This window comes from Salvelinus fontinalis, chromosome 10 (genome assembly GCF_029448725.1).
Source record: "Salvelinus fontinalis isolate EN_2023a chromosome 10, ASM2944872v1, whole genome shotgun sequence".
In the NCBI taxonomy this organism is placed as follows: Eukaryota; Metazoa; Chordata; class Actinopteri; order Salmoniformes; family Salmonidae; genus Salvelinus; species Salvelinus fontinalis.
The window spans coordinates 48065703-48092532 of NC_074674.1; the positions used below are offsets into that span (position 1 = coordinate 48065703).

The following is a 26830-nucleotide window of genomic DNA, read 5'->3' on the forward strand; positions in this document are numbered from 1 at the left end:
CGCGGACCCATTATGGACACAGGCAATGAGGCAGTGATCGCTGTGATCCTGGTTGGAGACAGCAGAGGTATTTAGAGGGAAAGTTGGTCAGGATGATATCTAAGAGGTTGGTTACGGATTTAGTGTTGTATCTGGTAGGTTCCTTGATAATTTGTGTGAGATTGAGGTCATCTAGTTTAGATTGTAGGACGGCCGGGGTGTTAAGCATGTCCCAGTTTAGGTGACCTAACAGTACAAACTCTGAAGATAGATGGGGGGCAATCAATTCACATATGGTGTCCAGGTTACAGCTGGGGGCTGAGGGGGGTCTATAACAAGTGGCAACGGTGAGAAACTTATTTCTGGAAAGGTGGATTTTTAAAATAGAAGCTCAAATTGTTTGACAGACCTGGATAGTATGACAGAACTCTGCAGGCTATCTCTGCGGTAGATTGCAACTCCATCCCCCTTTGGCAGTTCTATCTTGTCAGAAAATGTTGTAGTTGGGGATGGAAATTTGAGAATTATTAGTGGCCTTCCTAAGCCAGGATTCAGACATGACTAAGACATCCGGGTTGGCGGAGTGTGCTAAAGCAGTGAATAAAACAAACTTAGAGAGGAGGCTTCTGATATTAACATGCATGAAACCAAGGCTTTTACGGTTACAGAAGTCAACGAATGAGAGCACCTTTGGAATAGGTGTGGTGCTGGGGTCTACAGGGCTTGTGTTAACCTCTACATCACCAGAGGAACAGAGGAGGAGCAGGATAAGGGTACGGCTAAAGGCTATAAGAACTGGTCGTCTAGTGCATTGGGGACAGAGAATAAAAGCACCAGATTTCTAGCCGTGGTAGAATAGATTCAGGGCATAATGTACAGACAAGGGTATGGTAGGATGTGAGTACAGTAGAGGTAAACCTTGGCATTGAGTGATGATGAGAGCGGTTGCGTCTCTGGAGGCACCAGTTATGCCAGGTGAGGTCTTTGCATGTGTGGAAGATGCGACAAAAGAGCTGTCTAAGGCATTTAGGGTGGGGCTGGGGGCTCTATAGTGAAATAAAACAATAGTAACTAGCCTAAACAGCAGTAGATAAGGCATTTTGACATTAGGGAGAGGCATGAGTAACCGAGTGATCATAGGGTCCAATGAGCATCAATATTTGAGTCAGGGAGCCGTTCGGTAGTCACTACTACGCTAGGAGAGCTGGAGACACGGTGATTCAGAAAGCTAGTGGGCCGTGGCCAGCAGATGGATCTTCAGTGATGTCGCAACGGAAAAGCCTGTTGAAAACACCTCGGACAATTACGTCGGCAGACCAGTCGTGATGGATCGGCGGGGCTCCGTGTCGGCAGTAAAGGGTCCAGGCCAATTGGCAAAAGAGGTATTGTAGCCCAATAACTAGCTGGTAGACCTCTTCGGCTAGCTGGGAGATAGCCTTGAGCTAGCCTCGAGCTAGGTCTAACTGGTGCTTGCTTCGGGACAGAGGCGTTAGCCAGGAGTAGCCACTCAGAATACAGCTGGCTATCTGCAATGATCCGGTGTAAAGGTCCAGAGCTTAAGGTAGGAATCCGGAGATGTGATAGAGAAAAAAGCAGTCCAATATGTCTGGGTTGATATCGCGCTGTGCGGACTGGCAGGTATTGACCAAGCTGAGGCTGGCTGGTGTCCGAGTTAACGGTGAAGACCGCTAGCAGTGGCTAAACGACTACTGGCTAGTAGCTAGTTAGCTGGCTAGCTTCTGATTGGGGTTCCGGTTCTAAAGTATAAAAATAGCAGATCAGTACCACATTGGGTGAGGCGGGTTCCATGAGAGTATATTCAGTCCGTAGATGGAAAGTGAGATTAAAATATATACAAAATATATACGAAAAAAAAAACAAGGAAACGGGACAAGACAAAACACACGTCCGACTCCTACGCCATCCGACTGCTACGCCAAGACGCAAGAAAGCTGTGATTGAAAATCAGGCTTATTCCCCCAAATTTTGATTTATGGACTTTTCCAGAAGTTAAAGTTAAAACATTAGTAATTGTGTTGCTTAAAAATGAACATGAACTTATTTTCTTTGCATTATTTGAGGTCTGACAACACTTTTTTGTTATTTTGACCAGTTGTCATTTTCTGCAAATAAATGCTCTAAATTACAATATTTTAATATGGAATTTGGGAGAATTGTTGCTGGTTTACAGAATAAAACAAATATGTTAATTTTATCCAAACACATAGTAAAACCATAGAAACTGATCGTTTTGCAGTGGTCTCCTCATTTTTTCCAGAGCTGTACACAGCAACACCTCCCCCGTAGACATTCCTGTCTTTTCTATAGATGTTTCATCCTTCTATTCTTACTGCTGTATAATCAAAGGTGCTGTTTAAGTGAGTCTCAGAAATGGCTAATACATTAATATTATCTAAGATTAGCACATTACTAATCTCATGGACTTTGTTTCTGAGGCTATATATATTTATATGAGCTAACTTTAACCCTTTCCTGGGTAGCTTGTCTAAACTTGAACTCATAATAATTTCTAATAATACAAATTATGAGCAAATTATGTTCAGCAGATGCCTTATCTGGTTTGGCTTGGCTGCCGTGCTGTCCACTCTGGAAGGGGCATGATGTTGTAGGGTGGAGCAGGTCTCTCTGGGAGAGGCTCAATATTGTAGGGTGGAGCTGGCCTCTCTGGAAGGGGCCCGATTGTGTAGGGTGGTGCTGGTCTCTCTGGATGGGGCCTGGTGGTGCAGGGTGGTGCTGGTCTCTCTGGATGGGGCCTGGTCGTGCAGGGTGGTGCTGGTCTCTCTGGATGGAGCCTGGTGGTGCAGGGTGGTGCTGGTCTCTCTGGATGGGGCCTGGTGGTGCAGGGTGGTGCTGGTCTCTCTGGATGGGGCCTGGTGATGCAGGTCTCTCTGGATGGAGCCTGGTCGTGCAGGGTGGTGCTGGTCTCTCTGGATGGGGCCTGGTGGTGCAGGGTGGTGCTGGTCTCTCTGGATGGGGCCTGGTGGTGCAGGGTGGTGCTGGTCTCTCTGGATGGGGCCTGGTCGTGCAGGGTGGTGCTGGTCTCTCTGGATGGAGCCTGGGGGTGCAGGTTGGTGCTGGTCTCTCTGGATAGGACCTGGTGGTGTAGGGTAGAGATGGTCTCTCTGGATAGGGCCTGGTGATGCTGGTCTCTCTGGATGGGGCCTGGTGGTGTAGGGTAGAGATGGTCTCTTTGGATGGAGCCTGGTGGTGCTGGTCTCTCTGGATGGGGCCTGGTGGTGCTGGTCTCTCTGGATGGGGCCTGGTGGTGTAGGGTAGAGATGGTCTCTCTGGATAGGGCCTGGTGGTGTAGGGTAGAGATGGTCTCTCTGGATGGAGCCTGGTGGTGCAGGGTGGTGCTGGTCTCTCTGGATGGAGCCTGGTGATGCAGGGTAGAGATGGTCTCTCTGGATGGAGCCTGGATGGAGCCTGGTGATGCTGGTCTCTCTGGATGGAGCCTGGTGATGCAGGTCTCTCTGGATGGAGCCTGGTGGTGTAGGGTAGAGATGGTCTCTCTGGATGGAGCCTGGTGGTGCTGGTCTCTCTGGATGGGGCCAAGGGTGACCAAATGTCACGGACTGTGCGGGACAGACCTGCATTTTGGCCCTTTGTCCCGCAACCAAACAATCATGTCTTGCATTTCATCAACAAATTCAAACACCACTAATTAAGTTAAAGAAGGTTGATTTGTCCTGTATTTCAGTCAGACATTCCAACCTGTCTCTTGCAGTCGTGTTGTGCTTATGAAAAGATACCATAAGGATGTGGTAAGCCTACCTACTGGTGGTGTTAAACACTCATATCGTTGTTCAGATCTGATATCCTGCGCAGCGCTACATGAAATGTAGGCCAGTGTCATAGGCCTATAGTCAACCAATCATATTTCTCAAATCCTTTCAGGCTGCAAAAAACACTCAAACTGGACAGTTTTAGCTCCATCTCTTCATTCAAAGACTCAATCATGGACACTCTTACTGACAGTTGTGGCTGCTTTGCGTGATGTTTTGTTGTCTCTACCTTGTCCTTTGTGCTGTTGTCTGTGCCCAATAATGTTTGTACCATGTTTACTGCTGCTACTACCATGTTGTGCTGCTGCCATATTGTGTTGCTACCATGTTGTTGTCATGACGGTAGGCCGTCATTGTAAATAAGAATTTGTTCTTAACTGACTTGCCTAGTTAAATAAAGGCTCTGATGAAGAGCTGCAAAAGTAAGTAAAATAGCCGTATTGGAGTGAAAGACACAGGCCTCAGGTCATTTGGAGTGAAAGACACAGGCCTCAGGTCATTTGAAGTGAAAGACACAGGCCAGAGGTCATTTGGAGTGAAAGTCACAGGCCTCAGGTCATTTGGAGTGAAAGTCAGGCCTGAGGTCAATTGGAGTGAAAGTCACAGGCCTCAGGTCATTTGGAGTGAAAGTCACAGGCCTCAGGTCATTTGGAGTGAAAGTCAGGCCTGAGGTCAATTGGAGTGAAAGTCACAGGCCTGAGGTCAATTGGAGTGAAAGTCACAGGCCAGAGGTCAATTGGAGTGAAAGACACAGGCCTCAGGTCATTTGGAGTGAAAGACACAGGCCTGGGGTCATTTGAAGTGAAAGACACAGGCCAGAGGTCATTTGGAGTGAAAGTCACAGGCCTCAGGTCATTTGGAGTGAAAGACACAGGCCTCAGGTCATTTCTTAAAACTTGTGAGGCTCTCCATGCTCATTAGTTGCTCATTCAACATCCTTGCTTCTACTTCACTCAATCCCATATTGAAAAGACTACCATCCTACATTACATTACATTACACTACATTACATTACATTACCTGAGACCAACCAGAAATATTTCCTTGCCCAAATATTTACCTATTTTGATAAAACAGCAACGTGTGGTCTCTCGTTTCTGCATCAAGAGTGGACCACGCTACAGTTGGTCGGTGCAGCAGACTGCAGATTTCACAGTGTGCCCTCAGGCCCCTACTCTACCACTACCACATACAGTGGGGCAAAAAAGCATTTAGTCAGCCACCAATTGTGCAAGTTCTCCCACTGAAAAAGATGAGAGAGGCCTGTAATTTTCATCATAGGTACACCTCAACTATGACAGACAAAATGAGAAAAAAAAAATCCAGAAAATCACATTGTAGGATTTTTAACAAGTCCAATACAGCAAATGAAAGATAAACATCTTGTGAATCCAGCCATCATTTCCGATTTTTTAAATGTTTTACAGGGAAAACACAATATGTATTTCTATTAGCTAACCACGATAGCAAAAGACCCAACCGCATATTTCCACCATTTTTTTACAGCATAGGTAGCTATCACAAATTCAACCAAATAAAGATATAAATAGTCACTAACCAAGAAACAACTTCATCAGATGACAGTCAGATAACATATTTATTGTATAGCATATGTTTTGTTCGAAAAATGTGCATATTTCAGGTAGGAATCATAGTTTTACATAACAGCCACCATCACAACTCTCACCAATGCAGCTAGAATAACTACAGAGACCAACGTGAATTACATAAATACTCATCATAAAACATTTATGAAAAATACACGGTGTACAGCAAATGAAAGTCAAACATCTTGTGAATCCAACCAATATTTCAGATTTTTTAAGTGTTTTCCCACGAAAACACAATATAGCATTATATTAGCTTACTACAATAGCCAACCACACAACAGCATCATTGAAACAAGGCACGTTAGCATAGCGAATAAACCAGCAAAAGATATACATTTTTTCACTAACCTTCTCAAAACTTCATCAGATGACAGTCCTATAACATCATATTACACAATACATATATGGTTTGTTCGAAAATGTGCATATTTAGCGGTACAATTCGTGGTTGAACAATGTGAATACTAGCCAAACTGCACAATGTAATCCGGATCTATTTCTGACACTCACATCATCTAATCAAATAACTAATCATATACTTGACTAAAAAATACAGGTTGGACAGCAAATGAAAGATACACTAGTTCTTAATGCAACCGCTGTGTTAGATTTGTAAAAATAACCTTAGTACGACATACACCTTAGGCGAGATAGCGCCCGAAATCTGGGCGGAATATGGTCTACACAGATATACGTAATAATATCATAAATGTTTCCTACTAATTGATGAGCTTCCATCAGAATCTTGTACAAGTTGTCCTTTGTCCAGAATAATCGTTGTTTGGTTGTAGAATGCCCTCTTCATCTGTAGAATTAGCAGCTAACATGAGGCGCAGCAGTGTCCAACGCTCCATAACGCAAGACAAAGAAATTCCAGAAAATCGCAATCAACTGATATAAACTGCTAAAAGTCGGTTTAAAATAACTACCTTATGATGTTTTTAACACATATATCAAATAAAATCAGAGCCGGATATATCTCACTTCTAAAACGAAAGCTTTTCTGAACGCCATGCTGAGGTCCCTCCTGCGTCAGGCCAAACGGTGAAAAGACCAGACCTTCCGTTCCAAGACGTCTTGTTCGGCCTCAGATAGAGATATACACCCCATTCCAATTCTCACTGCTTACTGACATCTAGGGGAAGGTGCATGCAGTGCATGTAGACCCATAGGTTGCAAATTAATAAACTGACCCTGGAACAGAGCCCTCGATTTGAGATTTCTCACTTCCTGATATAATTCAAACGGTTTTAGAAACTCGAGAGTGTTTTCTATCCAATAGTAATAATAATATGCATATTGTACGAGCAAGAATTGAGTACGAGGCCGTTTGAAATGGGCACCTTTTATCCATCTACTCAATACTGCCCCTGCAGCCCTAAAAAGTTAATGAATTTATTTGCAAATTATGGTGGAAAATAAGTATTTGGTCAATAACAAAAGTTTATCTCAATACTTTGTTATATACCCTTTGTTGGCAATGACAGAGGTCAAACGTTTTCTGTAAGTCTTCACAAGGTTTTCACACACTGTTGCTGGTATTTTGGCCCATTCCTCCATGCAGATCTCCTCTAGAGCAGTGATGTTTTGGGGCTGTTGCTGGGCAACACGGACTTTCAACTCCCTCCAAAGATTTTCTATGGGGTTGAGATCTGGAGACTGGCTAGGCCACTCCAGGACCTTGAAATGCTTCTTACGAAGCCACTCCTTCGTTGCCCGGGCGGTGTGTTTGGGATCATTGTCTTGCTGAAAGACCTAGCCACGTTTCATCTTCAATGCCCTTGCTGATGGAAGGAGGTTTTCACTCAAAATCTCACGATACATGGCCCCATTCATTCTTTCCTTTACACGGATCAGTCGTCCTGGTCCCTTTGCAGAAAAACAGCCCCAAAGCATGATGTTTCCACCCCCATGCTTCACAGTAGGTATTGTGTTCTTTGGATGCAACTCAGCATTCTTTGTCCTCCAAACACGACGAGTTGAGTTTTTACCAAAAAGTAATATTTGGTTTCATCTGACATTCTCCCAATCTTCTTCTGGATCATCCAAATGCTCTCTAGCAAACTTCAGACGGGCCTGGACATGTACTGGCTTAAGCAGGGGGACATGTCTCGCACTGCAGGATTTGAGTCCCTGGCGGCGTAGTGTGTTACTGATGGTAGGCTTTATTACTTTGGTCCCAGCTCTCTGCAGGTCATTCACTAGGTCCCCCCGTGTGGTTCTGGGATTTTTGCTCACCGTTCTTGTGATCATTTTGACCCCACGGGGTGAGATCTTGCGTGGAGCCCCAGATCGAGGGAGATTATCAGTATTATGTCTTCCATTTCCTAATAATTGCTCCCACAGTTGATTTCTTCAAACCAAGCTGCTTACCTATTGCAGATTCAGTCTTCCCAGCCTGGTGCAGGTCTACAATTTTGTTTCTGGTGTCCTTTGACAGCTCTTTGGTCTTGGCCATAGTGGAGTTTGGAGTGTGACTGTTTGAGGTTGTGGACAGGTGTCTTTTATACTGATAACAAGTTCAAACAGGTGCCATTAATACAGGTAACGAGTGGAGGACAGAGGAGCCTCTTAAAGAAGAAGTTACAGGTCTGTGAGAGCCAGAAATCTTGCTTGTTTGTAGGTGACCAAATACTTATTTTCCACCATGTGATTTTCTGGAAAAAAAATGCTCATTTTGTCTGTCATAGTTGAAGTGTACCTATGATGTGTGTGTGTGTGTGTGTGTGTGTGTGTGTGTGTGTGTGTGTGTGTGTGTGTGTGTGTGTGTGTGTGTGTGTGTGTGTGTGTGTGTGTGCGTGCGTGCGTGCGTGCGTGCGTGCGTGCGTGCGTGCGTGCGTGCGTGCGTGCGTGCGTGCGTGCGTGTGTGTGTTAAAATACAAATTAAATTGTTAATTCATGATGTTTTTTATTGACATTTTGTTAGTTTTGAAGTCAGTACATTTCAGTTGATAGTTTCAGTATAGTTTTTGTTTTTCAAACGGGTTTATTAAAGGGATACTTCAGTATTTTTGACTGAACATCACACTACATCACACACCGCTGTAAAGCACGGGCCTGAACATCACACACCGCTGTACGACACGGGCCTGAACATCACACACCGTTGTACGGAACGGGCCTGAACATCACACACCGCTGTACGGAACGGGCCTGAACATCACACACCGCTGTACGGAACGGGCCTGAACATCACACACCGTTGTACGGAACGGGCCTGAACATCACACACCGTTGTACGGAACGGGCCTGAACATCACACACCGTTGTACGGAACGGGCCTGAACATCACACACCGCTGTACGGAACGGGCCTGAACATCACACACCGCTGTACGGAACGGGCCTGAACATCACACACCGCTGTACGGAACGGGCCTGAACATCACACACCGCTGCCCCTAATATATTTAAGCAATAAGGCACGAGGGGGTGTGGTATATGGCCAATATACCACGGCTAAGGGCTGTTCTTATCCACGACGCAACGCGGAGTGCCTGGATACAGCCCTTAGCTGTGGTTTATTTACCATATACCACAAACCACCTACTGGTTACCAACGTAATTTGAGCAGTAAAAATAAATGTTTTGTCATACTCGTGGTATACAATATTATTTTTTTTTATTTTTTTCACCTTTATTTAACCAGGTAGGCAAATTGAGAACACGTTCTCATTTACAATTGCGACCTGGCCAAGATAAAGCAAAGCAGTTCGACACATACAACAACACATAGTTACACATGGAGTAAAACAAACATACAGTCAATAATACAGTGAAAAATAAGTCTATATACAATATGAGCAAGTGAGGTGAGATCAGGGAGGTGAAGGCAAATAAAATATATTAATAAATAAATAAAAATATAAAAAGGCCATGGTGGCGAAGTAAATACAATATAGCAAGTAAAAAAAAACACTGGAATGGTTGGTTTGCAGTGGAAGAAGGTGCAAAGTAGAGATAGAAATAATGGGGTGCAAAGGAGCAAAATAAATAAATACAGTAGGTAAAGAGGTAGTTGTTTGGGCTAAATTATAGATGGGCTGTGTACAGGTGCAGTAATCTATGAGCTGCTCTGAAAGCTGGTGCTTAAAGCTAGTGAGGGAGATAAGTGTTTCCAGTTTCAGAGATTTTTGTAGTTCGTTCCAGTCATTGGCAGCAGAGAACTGGAAGGAGAGGCGGCCAAAGGAAGAATTGGTTTTGGGGGGTGACCAGAGAGATATACCTGCTGGAGCGCGTGCTACGGGTGGGCGTTGCTATGGTGACCAGCGAGCTGAGATAAGGGGGGACTTTACCTAGCAGGGTCTTGTAGATGACCTGGAGCCAGTGGGTTTGGCGACGAGTGTGAAGTGAGGGCCAGCCAACGAGAGCGTACAGGTCGCAGTGGTGGGTAGTATATGGGGCTTTGGTGACAAAACGGATGGCACTGTGATAGACTGCATCCATTTATTGAGTAGGGGTTTTGGAGGCTATTTTGTAAATGACATCACCGAAGTCGAGGATTGGTAGGATGGTCAGTTTTACAAGGGTATGTTTGGCAGCATGAGTGAAGGTGAATATACCACGGCTGTCAATCAATCAGTATTCAGGGCTCGAATCACCCAGTTATTAAATCTCTCTCTCTCTCTCTCTCTCTCTCTCTCTCTCCTCTCTCTCTCTCTCTCTCTCTCTCTCTCCTCTCTCTCTCTCTCTCTCCTCTCTCTCTCTCTTCTCTCTCTCTCTCGTCTCCTCTCTCTCTCTCTCTCTCTCTCTCTCTCTCTCTCTCTCTCTCTCTCTCTCTCTCTCTCTCTCTCTCTCTCTCTCTCTCTCTCTCTCTCTCTCTCTCTCTCTCTCTCTCTCTCTCTCTCTCTCTCTCTCTCTCTCTCTCTCTCTCTCTCTCTCTCTCTCTCTCTCTCTCTCTCTCTCTCTCTCTCTCTCTCTCTCTCTCTCTCTCTCAGGGTCTCCTTATGGTGAGCCAGTGTGTTCTGCTTATGCCACCGGGATGAACCAGTACCTGCTCCTGTCCTGCTCCTGGGAAGGTAACCACAACAACAGTAACAGCCACAACAACCACCACAACAACAATACATATCATTATAATAATACTGTTCTTGTAGGTGGGTCTCCCAGGGCTGTGGTGTGGTGGGAGGTGCCTAAAGGAGAGGGGAGGGGCCAAGAAGTGGAGACTTCCAAGATCCTGGTACTTCGTTCTAACTCCACCCAGAATGGACAGGCCTACACCTGCTACGCCAAACACCCCCTGGACACACACACCAGGACCTGCAGCCTCAAACTGGGTAAGCACACTCATTGATAAGAGTAAAGAGTAATGGCTGAACACATTGATAACAGTACAGAGCTCAGTGGGACGCCGCTGGGTTTAACTAACAGTCTAATAGACATGTACTGGTTTAACTAACAGTCTAATAGACATGTACTGGGTTTAACTAACAGTCTAATAGACATGTACTGGGTTTAACTAACAGTCTAATAGACATGTACTGGGTTTAACTAACAGTCTAATAGACATGTACTGGGTTTAACTAACAGTCTAATAGACATGTACTGGGTTTAACTAACAGTCTAGTAGACATGTACTGGGTTTAACTAACAGTCTAATAGACATGTACTGGGTTTAACTAACAGTCTAATAGACATGTACTGGTTTAACTAACAGTCTAATAGACATGTACTGGGTTTAACTAACAGTATAATAGACATGTACTGTGTTTAACTAACAGGCTAATAGACATGTACTGGGTTTAACTAACAGGCTAATAGACATGTACTGGGTTTAACTAACAGTCGAATATACATGTACTGGGTTTAACTAACAGTCTAATAGACATGTACTGGGTTTAACTAACAGTCTAATAGACATGTACTGGGTTTAACTAACAGGCTAATAGACATGTACTGGGTTTAACTAACAGGCTAATAGACGTGTACTGGGTTTAACTAACAGGCTAATAGACATGTACTGGGTTTAACTAACAGGCTAATAGACATGTACTGGGTTTAACTAACAGTCTAATAGACATGTACTGGGTTTAACTAACAGTCTAGTAGACATGTACTGGGTTTAACTAACAGTCTAATAGACATGTACTGGGTTTAACTAACAGTCTAATAGACATGTACTGGGTTTAACTAACAGGATAACAGATATGTACTGGGTTTAACTAACAGTCCAATAGACATGTACTGGGTTTAACTAACATTCTTACATGGTGTCTGTATATGAAGACAGTGATCGAATCTCTTTCTCCCTCCTTTGTGTGTGTGTGTGTGTGTAGAGGCGCCAGTCTTGTTGACCCAGCGTAGTGTGGTGTCTGTGTTCGAGGGCAGTGACGTTCAGCTCACCTGTATCCTTCAATCCAACTATCCCCCGGCCAATCAGATTGTCTGGTTCAACAACCACAGACAGGAAGTCGTACAGGTACATGCCCCGCCACCCTCGGAGTCTGGTTCCTCAAGATTTCTTCCCTCTAGGAAGTTTTTCCTTGCCTCTGATCTGCTGCTCAGGATCTAGGCCAGAATAATGTAAAGTACTGTGAGGGTCGAGGCCAGAATAATGTAAAGTACTTTGAGGATCTAGGCCAGAATAATGTAAAGTACTGTGAGGATCTAGGCTAGAATAATGTAAAGTATTTTGAGGGTCTAGGCCAGAATAATGTAAAGTACTTTGAGGATCTAGGCCAGAATAATGTAAAGTACTGTGAGGGTCGAGGCCAGAATAATGTAAAGTACTTTGAGGATCTAGGCCAGAATAATGTAAAGTACTGTGAGGATCTAGGCTAGAATAATGTAAAGTACTGTGAGGGTCTAGGCCAGAATAATGTAAAGTACTTTGAGGGTCTAAGCCAGAATAATGTAAAGTACTTTGAGGGTCTAGGCCAGAATAATGTAAAGTACTTTGAGGGTCCAGGTTACTGTAAAGTACTTTGGGGGTCTAGGCTGGGATACTGTAAAAGTACTTTGGGGGTCCAGGTTATTGTAGAGTACTTTGGGGGTCTAGGTTGGGCTACTGTAAAGTACTTTGGGGTCTAGATTACTTTAAAGTACTTTGAGGGTATAGGCTGGGTTACTGTAAAGTACTTTTGGGGTCTAGATTACTTTAAAGTACTTTGAGGGTATAGGCTGGGTTACTGTAAAGTACTTTTGGGGTCTAGATTACTTTAAAGTACTTTGAGGGTATAGGCTGGGTTACTGTAAAGTACTTTTGGGGTCTAGGCCAGCATACTGTAATTACGTACAGCTCTCCAGTGACCTGTAGAGTTAAAACGTGATTGGTTGTTTGACAGGAAGTAACGTGTAGAGTTAAAAGGTGATTGGTTGTTTGACAGGAAGTCCAGGAAGCCCTGGCCACAACCAGGAAGTATGTGCTGCGTCGCGCGGCTGCGTGGACCAACCTGACGGTCCTAGAGACGGATGGAACAACAGACAGCGGCCAATACTGGTGCTCCGCTAGCAACGCTGTGGGAGGGACCGAGATCCCTGTTACGCTATTGGTCAAGAGTAAGATAACTTTTAGACTATTGGTCAAGAATAAGATCAATAAAGCGTTAGTCTGTACACACACAAAACTAAACTAAATGGTTTTCTGATTAACTGAATGGCTTTTTCATTACTCTTCTACTGTACCTCCTCTCATCCCCTTCTCTCTCTTTGACCCACCCCCCTCCCCCATCCTCTCTGTCTCCCTGCCCTCTCCCCCTCTCAGGATACCCCATGCCTCCCAATGTGACCCTGGTAAGGCTGGTTTACAGCAGTCGGCAGCGCAGAGAGGTGGAGCTGGAGTGGCAGATGGAGGGAGAAGGAGAAGGAGGAGAGGGAGGAGGGCTGACTGGGTTCATACTTGACCACAGACTAGAGGAGGCACCAGGGAGAAGGAGAGGAGAGGAGGAAAAAGAAAAGGACAGAGAGGAGGCTGGTGCAGATTCTGCTGACCAAGAGGTGACCAGAAAGAGAGTTGGGGGGGCAGACACAGAATAATACAATTATGTTATTCAGTATGGAATAAGAAAGTTTATGTTGTTCCAGTAGATACCATGATAGTTGTGTTCTATCTAGTAGATACCATGATAGTTGTGTTCTATCTAGTAGATTCTCTGATAGTTGTATTATATCTAGTAGATTCTCTGATAGTTGTGTTCTATCTAGTAGATTCTCTGATAGTTGTGTTCTATCTAGTAGATTCTCTGATAGTTGTGTTCTATCTAGTAGATTCTCTGATAGTTGTGTTCTATCTAGCAGATTCTCTGATAGTTGTGTTCTATCTAGTAGATTCTCTGATAGTTGTGTTCTATCTAGTAGATACCATGATAGTTGTGTTCTATCTAGTAGATTCTCTGATAGTTGTGTTCTATCTAGTAGATTCTCTGATAGTTGTGTTCTATCTAGTAGATACCATGATAGTTGTGTTCTATCTAGTAGATACCATGATAGTTGTGTTCTATCTAGTAGATTCTCTGATAGTTGTGTTCTATCTAGTAGATTATCTGATAGTTGTGTTCTATCTAGTAGATTATCTGATAGTTGTGTTCTATCTAGTAGATTATCTGATAGTTGTGTTCTATCTAGTAGATTCTCTGATAGTTGTGTTCTATCTAGTAGATTCTCTGATAGTTGTGTTCTATCTAGTAGATTCTCTGATAGTTGTGTTCTATCTAGTAGATTCTCTGATAGTTGTGTTCTATCTAGTAGATACCATGATAGTTGTGTTCTATCTAGTAGATTCTCTGATAGTTGTGTTCTATCTAGTAGATTCTCTGATAGTTGTGTTCTATCTAGTAGATACAATGATAGTTGTGTTCTATCTAGTAGATACACTGATAGTTGTGTTCTATCTAGTAGATTCTCTGATAGTTGTGTTCTATCTAGTAGATACAATGATAGTTGTGTTCTATCTAGTAGATACCATGATAGTTGTGTTCTATCTAGTATATACCATGATAGTTGTGTTCTATCTAGTAGATTCTCTGATAGTTGTGTTCTATCTAGTAGATTCTCTGATAGTTGTGTTCTATCTAGTAGATACCATGATAGTTGTGTTCTATCTAGTAGATACCATGATAGTTGTGTTCTATCTAGTAGATACCATGATAGTTGTGTTCTATCTAGTAGATACCATGATAGTTGTGTTCTATCTAGTAGATTCTCTGATAGTTGTGTTCTATCTAGTAGATTATCTGATAGTTGTGTTCTATCTAGTAGATTATCTGATAGTTGTGTTCTATCTAGTAGATTCTCTGATAGTTGTGTTCTATCTAGTAGATTCTCTGATAGTTGTGTTCTATCTAGTAGATTCTCTGATAGTTGTGTTCTATCTAGTAGATTCTCTGATAGTTGTGTTCTATCTAGTAGATACCATGATAGTTGTGTTCTATCTAGTAGATTCTCTGATAGTTGTGTTCTATCTAGTAGATTCTCTGATAGTTGTGTTCTATCTAGTAGATACAATGATAGTTGTGTTCTATCTAGTAGATACACTGATAGTTGTGTTCTATCTAGTAGATTCTCTGATAGTTGTGTTCTATCTAGTAGATACAATGATAGTTGTGTTCTATCTAGTAGATACAATGATAGTTGTGTTCTATCTAGTAGATTCTCTGATAGTTGTGTTCTATCTAGTAGATACCATGATAGTTGTGTTCTATCTAGTAGATACCATGATAGTTGTGTTCTATCTAGTAGATACCATGATAGTTGTGTTCTATCTAGTATATACCATGATAGTTGTGTTCTATCTAGTAGATTCTCTGATAGTTGTGTTCTATCTAGTAGATTCTCTGATAGTTGTGTTCTATCTAGTAGATACCATGATAGTTGTGTTCTATCTAGTAGATACCATGATAGTTGTTTTCTATCTAGTAGATACCATGATAGTTGTGTTCTATCTAGTAGATACCATGATAGTTGTGTTCTATCTAGTAGATACCATGATAGTTGTGTTCTATCTAGTAGATACCATGATAGTTGTGTTCTATCTAGTAGATTCTCTGATAGTTGTGTTCTATCTAGTAGATTATCTGATAGTTGTGTTCTATCTAGTAGATTATCTGATAGTTGTGTTCTATCTAGTAGATTCTCTGATAGTTGTGTTCTATCTAGTAGATTCTCTGATAGTTGTGTTCTATCTAGTAGATTCTCTGATAGTTGTGTTCTATCTAGTAGATACCATGATAGTTGTGTTCTATCTAGTAGATTCTCTGATAGTTGTGTTCTATCTAGTAGATTCTCTGATAGTTGTGTTCTATCTAGTAGATACAATGATAGTTGTGTTCTATCTAGTAGATACACTGATAGTTGTGTTCTATCTAGTAGATTCTCTGATAGTTGTGTTCTATCTAGTAGATACAATGATAGTTGTGTTCTATCTAGTAGATACAATGATAGTTGTGTTCTATCTAGTAGATTCTCTGATAGTTGTGTTCTATCTAGTAGATACAATGATAGTTGTGTTCTATCTAGTAGATACAATGATAGTTGTGTTCTATCTAGTAGATTCTCTGATAGTTGTGTTCTATCTAGTAGATACAATGATAGTTGTGTTCTATCTAGTAGATTCTCTGATAGTTGTGTTCTATCTAGTATATACCATGATAGTTGTGTTCTATCTAGTAGATTCTCTGATAGTTGTGTTCTATCTAAGATACACAATGATAGTTGTGTTCTATCTAGTAGATTCTCTGATAGTTGTGTTCTATCTAGTAAATACCATGATAGTTGTGTTCTATCTAGTAGATTCTCTGATAGTTGTGTTCTATCTAGTAGATACCATGATAGTTGTGTTCTATCTAGTAGATTCTCTGATAGTTGTGTTCTATTTAGTAGATACCATGATAGTTGTGATCTATCTAGTAGATACCATGATAGTTGTGTTCTATCTAGTAGATTCTCTGATAGTTGTGTTCTATCTAGTAGATTCTCTGATAGTTGTGTTCTATCTAGTAGATACCATGATAGTTGTGTTCTATCTAGTAGATTCTCTGATAGTTGTGTTCTATCTAGTAGATTCTCTGATAGTTGTGTTCTATCTAGTAGATTCTCTGATATTTGTGTTCTATCTAGTAGATTCTCTGATATTTGTGTTCTATCTAGTAGATACCCTGATAGTTGTGTTATATCTAGTAGATTCTCTGATAGTTGTGATCTATCTAGTAGATTCTCTGATAGTTGTGTTCTATCTAGTAGATACTCTGATAGTTGTGTTCTATCTAGTAGATTCTCTGATAGTTGTGTTCTATCTAGTAGATTCTCTGATAGTTGTGTTCTATCTAGTAGATTCTCTGATATTTGTGTTCTATCTAGTAGATTCTCTGATATTTGTGTTCTATCTAGTAGATACCCTGATAGTTGTGTTCTATCTAGTAGATTCTCTGATATTTGTGTTCTATCTAGTAGATACCCTGATAGTTGTGTTCTATCTAGTAGATTCTCTGATATTTGTGTTCTATCTAGTAGATACCATGATAGTTGTGTTCTATCTAGTAGATTCTCTGATAGTTGTGTTCTATCTAGTAGATACACTGATAGTTGTGTTCTATCTAGTAGATACCATGATAGTTGTGTTCTATCTAGTAGATTCTCTGATATTTGTGTTCTATCTAGTAGATTCTCTGATAGTTGTGTTCTATCTAGTAGATACCATGATAGTTGCGTTCTATCTAGTAGATTCTCTGATATTTGTGTTCTATCTAGTAGATACCATGATAGTTGTGTTCTATCTAGTAGATTCTCTGATAGTTGTGTTCTATCTAGTAGATACCATGATAGTTGTGTTCTATCTAGTAGATTCTCTGATATTTGTGTTCTATCTAGTAGATTCTCTGATAGTTGTGTTCTATCTAGTAGATACCATGATAGTTGTGTTCTATCTAGTAGATTCTCTGATAGTTGTGTTCTATCTAGTAGATTTTCTGATAGTTGTGTTCTATCTAGTAGATTCTCTGATAGTTGTGTTCTATCTAGTAGATACCATGATAGTTGTGTTCTATCTAGTAGATTCTCTGATAGTTGTGTTCTATCTAGTAGATTCTCTGATAGTTGTGTTCTATCTAGTAGATACCATGATAGTTGTGTTCTATCTAGTAGATTCTCTGATAGTTGTGTTCTATCTAGTAGATTCTCTGATAGTTGTGTTCTATCTAGTAGATACCATGATAGTTGTGTTCTATCTAGTAGATACACTGATAGTTGTGTTCTATCTAGTAGATTCTCTGATAGTTGTGTTCTATCTAGTAGATTCTCTGATAGTTGTGTTCTATCTAGTAGATTCTCTGATAGTTGTGTTCTATCTAGTAGATACACTGATAGTTGTGTTCTATCTAGGAGATACCATGATAGTTGTGTTCTATCTAGTAGATACCATGATATAATATCTACAGAGCAGAGTGGGTAGAGGTAGACTCAGATGTTCTGTTAGCTGGGTATAATGTCTACAGAGCAGACAGAGTGGGTAGAGGTAGACTCAGATGTTCTGTTAGCTGGGTATAATGTCTACAGATTAGACAGAGTGGGTAGATGTAGACTCAGATGTTCTGTTAGCTGGTATAATGTCTACAGAGCAGACAGAGTGGGTAGAGGTAGACTCAGATGTTCTGTTAGCTGGGTATAATGTCTACAGAGCAGAGTGGGTAGAGGTAGACTCAGATGTTCTGTTAGCTGGGTATAATGTCTACAGAGCAGTCAGAGTGGGTAGAGGTAGACTCAGATGTTCTGTTAGCTGGGTATAATGTCTACAGAGCAGACAGAGTGGGTAGAGGTAGACTCAGATGTTCTGTTAGCTGGGTATAATGTCTACAGAGCAGACAGAGTGGGTAGAGGTAGACTCAGATGTTCTGTTAGCTGGGTATAATGTCTACAGAGCAGAGTGGGTAGAGGTAGACTCAGATGTTCTGTTAGCTGGGTATAATGTCTACAGAGCAGAGTGGGTAGAGGTAGACTCAGATGTTCTGTTAGCTGGGTATAATGTCTACAGAGCAGAGTGGGTAGAGGTAGACTCAGATGTTCTGTTAGCTGGGTATAATGTCTACAGAGCAGACAGAGTGGGTAGAGGTAGACTCAGATGTTCTGTTAGCTGGGTATAATGTCTACAGAGCAGACAGAGTGGGTAGAGGTAGACTCAGATGTTCTGTTAGCTGGGTATAATGTCTACAGAGCAGACAGAGTGGGTAGAGGTAGAGGTATTGCCATAAATGTTAAATGCAACCTAGATGTCACTGTGTCCATTTCAACGTCTGTTCCCGAAACAGTATGAATGCTTAGTTCTATTTGTGGTCCTTGGTTATAATGCACTATTAACGCCAGCGGGAGTTTATCGCCAACCCTCAGCTCCGGTATCTGCTCTAAGCAAATTGTTTGAGTTAATGTCTAATTATGTAAACTCTGAATTATTGATTATCAGAGATCTCAATCAGGACTGGCTGATGCCAGCATCGTTTAAATTAAAAGACTTTTGTAAAGAACTAAATCTTACTCAACTAATAACTATACCTACCTGTCCTAATCCAAAAGACCCCCAAAAATCTACATTAATATACCTTATCTTAAATACACCTCACAAATATATAGCTAGTGGGTTATTTGCTAATGACATCAGTAACCACTGCCCTATTGCATGAATCAGAGATACTAGGCTAAAAACCCTGACCCCCGTATAATTCTAAAGAGAAACTATAAACACTTATCAGAGCCGTTATCCTTGACCTTTATTATTCAGAGCTTTTATCCGTAAACTGCATGAAGGACCCAGTTTTAGCATTCTCTTACTTTTCATCAATTTTAACCTTCATGAATGATCAACACGCCCCGTTAAAGCGACTTAGGGTAAAAAAATCTAACTAATCCTTAGTTCTCCTGTGATTTGAAAATCCTTTTTCTGCAAAAGAATCAAGCATGGGCCTTGGCGAGGAAAACTGGCGAAACAGCTGATTGGCTGCTTTTTAGGCAATTGAAAAATAAATGGACCGGAGGAATAAAAAAGGCCAAATCTAGGTATTTTCTTGATGCTATGACAGAGTCTGCTGGTGATCCCGCTAAATTCTGGAAAACTGTCAACTCACATAAACGCGGAAACTCCTTGACTTCCCTGCCGAAGCAAATTACATCGTAATCTGGGATCATCACTGACCGAACTGAAATTTGTGATGTTTTTAATAAGCATTTTATTTCTGCTGGTTTTCTTTTTGAAAGAAAAAAGTGCCAACATGATCCTGACCGGTCTATTGTTTCAGCCCCTCGGCCTTCAGCTGATGTGGAAAACAGTAAGCCGGTTTTTAATTTTCAAAAAGTCCCAGAAGATGAGGTCTTATTTGCACTATCTGCTATAGATTCTAAGAAATCATTAGGCGCTGACAATCTGGATCCATATTTACTCAAGTGTGCGGCACCTATTATTGCTGGTGTAGTGATGCAAATCTTTAATCAAACATTTGTCATAGGAAAGATTTCTAAATCCTGGAAAACAGCTTTTGTTTTACCACTCCTCAAGGGAGGTGATGGTAGTGAATTGGATAATTATCGGCCCATCTCTAAGCTCTCCTGTTTGGCTAAAATTCTAGAGTCATTCGTGAATAGGCAACTACATTCTTTTTTAACTGTTTACAATACTCTTTCTAGTAATCAATCTGGCTTCAGACCTAAACACAGTACTATTACGGCCACTGTACGTGTTGTAAATTATATTACTAATGCTCTAGGTAATAGAAAGTACTGTGCCGCCTTGTTCATAGATTTATATAAAGCTTTTGACACTGTAGACCATGAAATACTTTTGGGTAAGCTGTTAGAGTCAGGCTGTTAGAGTCGACGTCATCCAGTCGGAGCCATTGGAGTTGGTTAAAGGGGTCCCACAAGGTTCTATACTTGGTCCATTACTGTTCACTCTCTACATAAACAATATCGGTGATGAGATAAGAAAGTGTCAAATGAATTTATATGCTGATGACACTGTCATGTACTCTATCGCTTCAACGGATGACCAAGCATTATCACTATTGGAGACAGATTTTAAGATATTACAAGGTACTTTTATATAGCTGAAATTTGTTTTAAATGCAAAGAAAACACATTTTATGATTTTTAATAGGTTTAAAAAGTTGGTTGAAAATACACTTTCACTTACGAGCTTAGATGGTTCTCAAATTAATCAGGTCTCTGCATATAAATACTTAGGGATATGGTTGGATGATAAACTGTCTTTTAAAATGCATATTGACGAACTTTGTAAACGGCAAAAAATCAAGCTAGGCTTCCTCTATAGAAACAGGACGTGTTTGTCCTCTACAAATAGAAGACAAATTGTGCAAGCTACTTTTATGCCTGTTATAGATTATGGGGATATTATTTACATGCTACGGCATCAACACTTAAATCACTGGATGCTACTTATCATTGCGCACTTAGGTTTATAACGGGTGCTAGCTACAGACTCACCACTGTGTTTTATATCAAAATGTGGGTTGGACTTCACTGTCCATGAGACGAGAACAACATGCTCTCGTGTTTGTCTATAAAGCACTTCTGAATAAACTACCTTCTTATCTATCATCACTCATCAATATTAGAATTAGAATTCCTAAAACCAGGTCTCAACATGGATTACACTTGAGGCCCATGCGATTTCCACAGAGTTGGGTATGGCTGCCTTTTCCTGTTACGCTCCTTGCCTATAGAATAGCCTGCAGACTAAACTTCAACTTGAGACTCTTGTCCCCCTGTTGCCCATTTTAAACATTTATTGGAGCATTTTTATTTGTGTATTGCTTGTAACTGTTTCGGGTAATGCAAGTTATTGTGCTGTTAGGGGAATAACCTGTGTAAATATAATCTGTTGCTGTATTTATTTGTGTTATCTGTGATCGTTTTGTTTGTCTTGTTTCTTAATCATTGTACCTAACCTGTATGTGTAAACATGTATACGCAGGGCCCAGCTGTAGAAGAGACCTTGGTCTCAGTCTGTGTTCCTTGTTGATATAAAGGTATAATAATAATAATATTAATATAGTTGTGTTGTTGTATCTAGTAGATATTAAAATAGTTGTGCTACCTGTCCCAGACCTGCTGTTTTCAACTCTCTAGAGACAGCTGGAGCAGTAGAGATACTCTTAATGATCGGCTATGAAAAGCCAACTGACATTTACTCCTGAGGTGCTGACTTGTTGCACCCTCGACAACCACTGTGATTATTATTATTTGACCATGCTGGTCATCTATGAACATTTGAACATCTTGGCCATGTTCTGTTATAATCTCCACCCGGCACAGCTAGAAGAGGACTGGCCACCTCTCATAGCCTGGTTCCTCTCTAGGTTTCTTCCTAGGTTTTGGCCTTTCTAGAGAGTTTTTCCTAGTCACCGTGCTTCTACACCTGCATTGCTTGCTGTTTGGGGTTTTAGGCTGGGTTTCTGTACAGCACTTTGATATATCAGCTGATGTAAGAAGGGCTATATAAATACATTTGACCAACAGATGCATATTTGTATTCCGAGTTATGTGAAATCCATAGATTAGGGCCTAATGAATTTATTTCAATTTACTGATTTCCTTATGAACTGTAACTCAGTAAAATCTTTGAAATTGTTGCATGTTGTATATATTTTTTCAGTGTTGATATTAATATAGTTTTGTTGTTGTAGGAGCAGCGACAGGGGAAAAGGAGTAGTTTCTCTCCATGGAAGCAGGTGGCGGTATTGGAAGCCAGGCAGAGGGTCCATACGCTGGGCAACATGACCCCAACAGATACCTACCAGATACGCATCACAGCTGTCAATCACAGAACCCTCGGACACCCCTCCCCCCCAGAAACACCAGGTGAGGGAGATATATTATTACTAATATTATTGTTACTACAATCATATTACTTTATGCTATTATATTAAAGAGGGGGGGAAAGGATACAGAGGAGGAGAGAGACAAAGAGGGGGAGAGGGACAATGAGAGGGCAAGACAGAGAGAGAGAGAGTCTAGAATGAAAATAACATTACAATAATCTGTAGCTACTATTTAACTTTATAAAGACTGACTGCTAAGTTAAAAGGCTACCAAGCTTGATAGGAAAGAACAGACCCGGATGCAACATTAATTAGCACTGAGGTGTGAAATGTGAAGTGTGTGAAGCCCCTGAGCCCAATAATAGCAGCAGAGTTCCTCCCCCCAAAAAATGCCTTGGCCTCTTTGTCCCCCTGCTCCATGGCTTGCCCCTGTGCAGTACAGTACAGTGCCCATTGGATATTAAAAATTACAAGAAGGAAAAGAGTACAAAGAGAAGCTCCTCATGGACAATCCAGAGACACTTTTTGCTGACTGCTACAAAAATGGGAACGTAAGCAAACTAATCCTCCACACAGACCATCCCTGGGCACACAGCTATAAGAGTACACTATCCCTCTTTCAAGAGAGGGTATTAGCGGAAGGTGGAAAATCAGAATATTGTAACACGAGGACCCTGAGACACCCTCTGAGCTTATCCACACACTCCAGACAGAACAGACCCACAAAAAAGACCCAAAAAAGACCCAACACACACATGTTCATAAGAGACAGCTGAAGGTGGAGATAAATGGCTGTCTGAGAGAGCTGGCTGGTGAGAGAACTTCACGAAGAGAGAGGAACACACAGCACAGCTAACAGAGGAACACACAGCCCAGCTAACAGAGGAACACACAGCCCAGCTAACAGAGGAACACACAGCCCAGCTAACAGAGGAACACACAGCCCAGCTAACAGAGGAACACACAGCCCAGCTAACAGAGGAACACACAGCCCAACTAACAGAGGAACACACAGCCCAGCTAACAGAACTACAGCTCTTCAATCAAAGACTCAATCATGGACACTTACTGACAGTTGTGGCTGCTTCGTGTGATGTATTGCTGTCTCTACCTTCTTGCCCTTTGTGCTGTTGTCTGTGCCCAATAATGTTTGTACCATGTTTTGTGTTGTTACAATGTTGTGCTGCTGCCATGTTGCTACCATGTTGTTGTCATGTTGTGCTGCTGCCATGTTGCTACCATGTTGTTGTCATGTTGTGTTGCTGCCATGTTGTTGCCATGTTGTGTTGCTACCATGTTGTTGCCATGTTGTGTTGCTACCATGTTGTTGTCATGTTGTGTTGCTACCATGTTGTTGCCATGTTGTGTTTCTACCATGTTGTTGTCATGTTGTGTTGCTGCCATGTTGTGTTGCTACCATGTTGCTGCCATGTTGTGTTGCTACCATGTTGTTGTCATGTTGTGTTGCTACCATGTTGTGTTGCTACCATGTTGTTGCCATGTTGTGTTGCTACCATGTTGTTGTCATGTTGTGTTGCTACCATGTTGTTGCCATGTTGTGTTGCTACCATGTTGTTGCCATGTTGTGTTGCTACCATGTTGTTGTCATGTTGTGTTGCTACCATGTTGTGTTGCTACCATGTTGTTGCCATGTTGTGTTGCTACCATGCTGTTGTCATGTTGTGTTGCTACCATGTTGTTGTCATGTTGTGTTGCTACCATGTTGTTGTCATGTTGTGTTGCTACCATGTTGTTGTCATGTTGTGTTGCTACCATGTTGTTGTCATGTTGTGTTGCTACCATGTTGTTGTCATGTTGTGTTGCTACCATGTTGTTGTCATGTTGTGTTGCTACCATGTTGTTGTCATGTTGTGTTGCTACCATGTTGTTGTCATGTTGTGTTGCTACCATGTTGTTGTCATGTTGTGTTGCTACCATGTTGTTGTCATGTTGTGTTGCTACCATGTTGTTGTCATGTTGTGTTGCTACCATGTTGTGTTGCTACCATGTTGTTGTCATGTTGTGTTGCTACCATGTTGTTGTCATGTTGTGTTGCTACCATGTTGTTGTCATGTTGTGTTGCTACCATGTTGTTGTCATGTTGTGTTGCTACCATGTTGTTGTCATGTTGTGTTGCTACCATGTTGTTGTCATGTTGTGTTGCTACCATGTTGTTGTCATGTTGTGTTGCTACCATGTTGTTGTCATGTTGTGATGCTACCATGTTGTTGTCATGTTGTGTTGCTACCATGTTGTTGTCATGTTGTGCTGCTGCCATGTTGTTGTCATGTTGTGATGCTACCATGTTGTTGTCATGTTGTGTTGCTACCATGTTGTTGTCATGTTGTGATGCTACCATGTTGTTGTCATGTTGTGTTGCTACCATGCTGTGTTGTCATGTTGTGTTGCTACCATGTTGTTGTCATGTTGTGTTGCTACCATGTTGTTGTCATGTTGTGTTGCTACCATGTTGTTGTCATGTTGTGTTGCTGCCATGTTGTTGTCATGTTGTGTTGCTACCATGTTGTTGTCATGTTGTGTTGCTACCATGTTGTTGTCATGTTGTGTTGCTGCCATGTTGTTGTCATGTTGTGTTGCTACCATGTTGTTGTCATGTTGTGTTGCTACCATGTTGTTGTCATGTTGTGTTGCTGCCATGCTGTTGTCATGTTGTGCTGCTGCCATGTTGCTACCATGTTGTTGTCATGTGTTGTTGCCTTGCTATGGTGTTGTCTTTAGGTCTCTCTTTATGTAGTGTTGTGGTGTCTCTCTTGTCGTGATGTGTGTTTGTCCTATATTTGAATTTTATTTTTTATTTTTAATCCCCCGTCCCCCGCAGGAGGCCTTTTACCTTTTGGTAGGCCACCATTGTAAATAAGAATTTGTTCTTAACTGACTTGCCTAGTAAAATAAAGGTTGAATAAAACATAAAAATGAAATACAGGAAGAGGTGAGATATCTGAGGTGTGATTATGAACCACTCATGAGAGAGCTAGCCATCCCCCCCAGAGATGACAACAGAACAGCCTTAATACCACCCCCCCCCCCCCCTACAACACCCCCACACCTACTGAGGACACACAAAAGCCAAAGATTGTGCTTTTGAGAGGGAACTTTTTCCAAAACACCAAGCGGCTAAACTCTGTTTTCCGAACACCCGGTGTGCCCTGGAGTTACTCTCTACCTACCTCCACTAGGCAGCAGTCCCCACCTTTGCCAGGACCTTGAAGGACATCACATTTAACATTAACATTTAAGTCATTTAGCAGACGCTCTTATCCAGAGCGACTTACCCTCCACCGCAGCCCCAGCACCCCCCCGTAGAGCTCCGATACATGACTGTGTCGAGGCACAGATCTGGGGAAGGGTACCAAACAATGTCTTAAATGGAGGAAGTTTGGAATCACCAAGACTCTTCCTAGAGCTGGCCGCCCGGCCAAACTGAGCAATCGGGGGAGAAAGGCCTTCATCAGCGAGGTGACCAAGAACCCGATGGTCACTCTGACAGAGCTCTAGAGTTCCTCTGTGAAGATGGGAGAACCTTCCAGAAGGACAACCATCTCTGCAGCACTCCACCAATCAGGCCTTTATGGTAGATTGGCCAGACGGAAGTCACTCTTCAGTAAAAAGCACATGACAGCCCGCTTGGAGTTACACATAAAGGACTCTCAGACCATGAGAAACAAGATTCTCTGGTCTGATGAAACCAAGCTTCACGTCTGGAAGAAACCTGGTACCATCCCTACGGTGAAGTTTTGTGGTGGCAGCATCATGCTGTGGGGCTGTTAATCAGCATTCCATTTATTAAAGACGGCTACGAATTATATAGATGAGAACTCTCTTGGTAGATAGTGTGGTCGACAGCTTATCATAAGGTACTCTACCTCCGGCGAGCAATACCTCGAGACTTCATTAATATTAGACATTGCGCACCAGCTGTTATTGACAAATAGACACACACCCCCACCCCTCGTCTTACCAGACGTAGCTTCTCTGTTCTGACGGTGCATGGAAAATCCCTCCAGCTCTATATTATCCGTGTCAGCGTTCAGCCACGTCTCGGTGAAACATAAGATATTACAGTTTTTAATGTCCTGTTGGTAGGATAATCTTAATCGTAGGTCATCATTTTTATTTTCCAATGATTGCATGTTAGCAAGAAGAACAGATGGCAGTGGAAGTTTCCTCGCTCGCCTACGGATTCTCAGAAGGCAGCCCAATCTGCGGCCCCTTTTCCTGCGTCTTTTCTTCAAGAAAATTAAGGGGATCTGGGCCTGTTCCAGTGAAAGTAGTATATCCTTCTCGTCGGACTCATTAAAGGAAAAAGTTTCCACAGTGAGTAATCGCTGTTCTGATGTCCAGATGTTATTTTCGGTCATAAGAGACGGTAGCAGCAGCATTATATACAAAATAAGTAAAAAAAATAAGTTACACAAAACGCAAAAAACGAACAAAATAGCACAATTAGTTGGGAGAATGTAAAACGTCAGCCATGTTCTTCAGCACCATCTTTTCAGATGTTAATCAAATCAAATCAAGTTTATTTTATATAGCCCTTCGTACATCAGCTAATATCTCGAAGTGCTGTACAGAAACCCAGCCTAAAACCCCAAACAGCAAGCAATGCAGGTGTAGAAGCACGGTGGCTAGGAAAAACTCCCTAGAAAGGCCAAAACCTAGGA

General features: G+C 41.8%; 1 protein-coding gene across 1 annotated transcript in view; it reads left to right on the forward strand.

Annotated features, from left to right (window-relative positions):
• The window catches only part of LOC129863320 (V-set and immunoglobulin domain-containing protein 10-like 2), a 143720-nt gene that overhangs the window by 68322 nt on the left and 48568 nt on the right, over positions 1-26830 (forward strand). The window contains exons 9-13 of the mRNA XM_055935210.1: positions 10491-10670; positions 11670-11806; positions 12720-12891; positions 13097-13329; positions 22014-22188. Of these exons, the coding sequence (XP_055791185.1) occupies positions 10491-10670; positions 11670-11806; positions 12720-12891; positions 13097-13329; positions 22014-22188 (897 nt within the window). The remainder of the gene's footprint in view (positions 1-10490; positions 10671-11669; positions 11807-12719; positions 12892-13096; positions 13330-22013; positions 22189-26830) is intronic.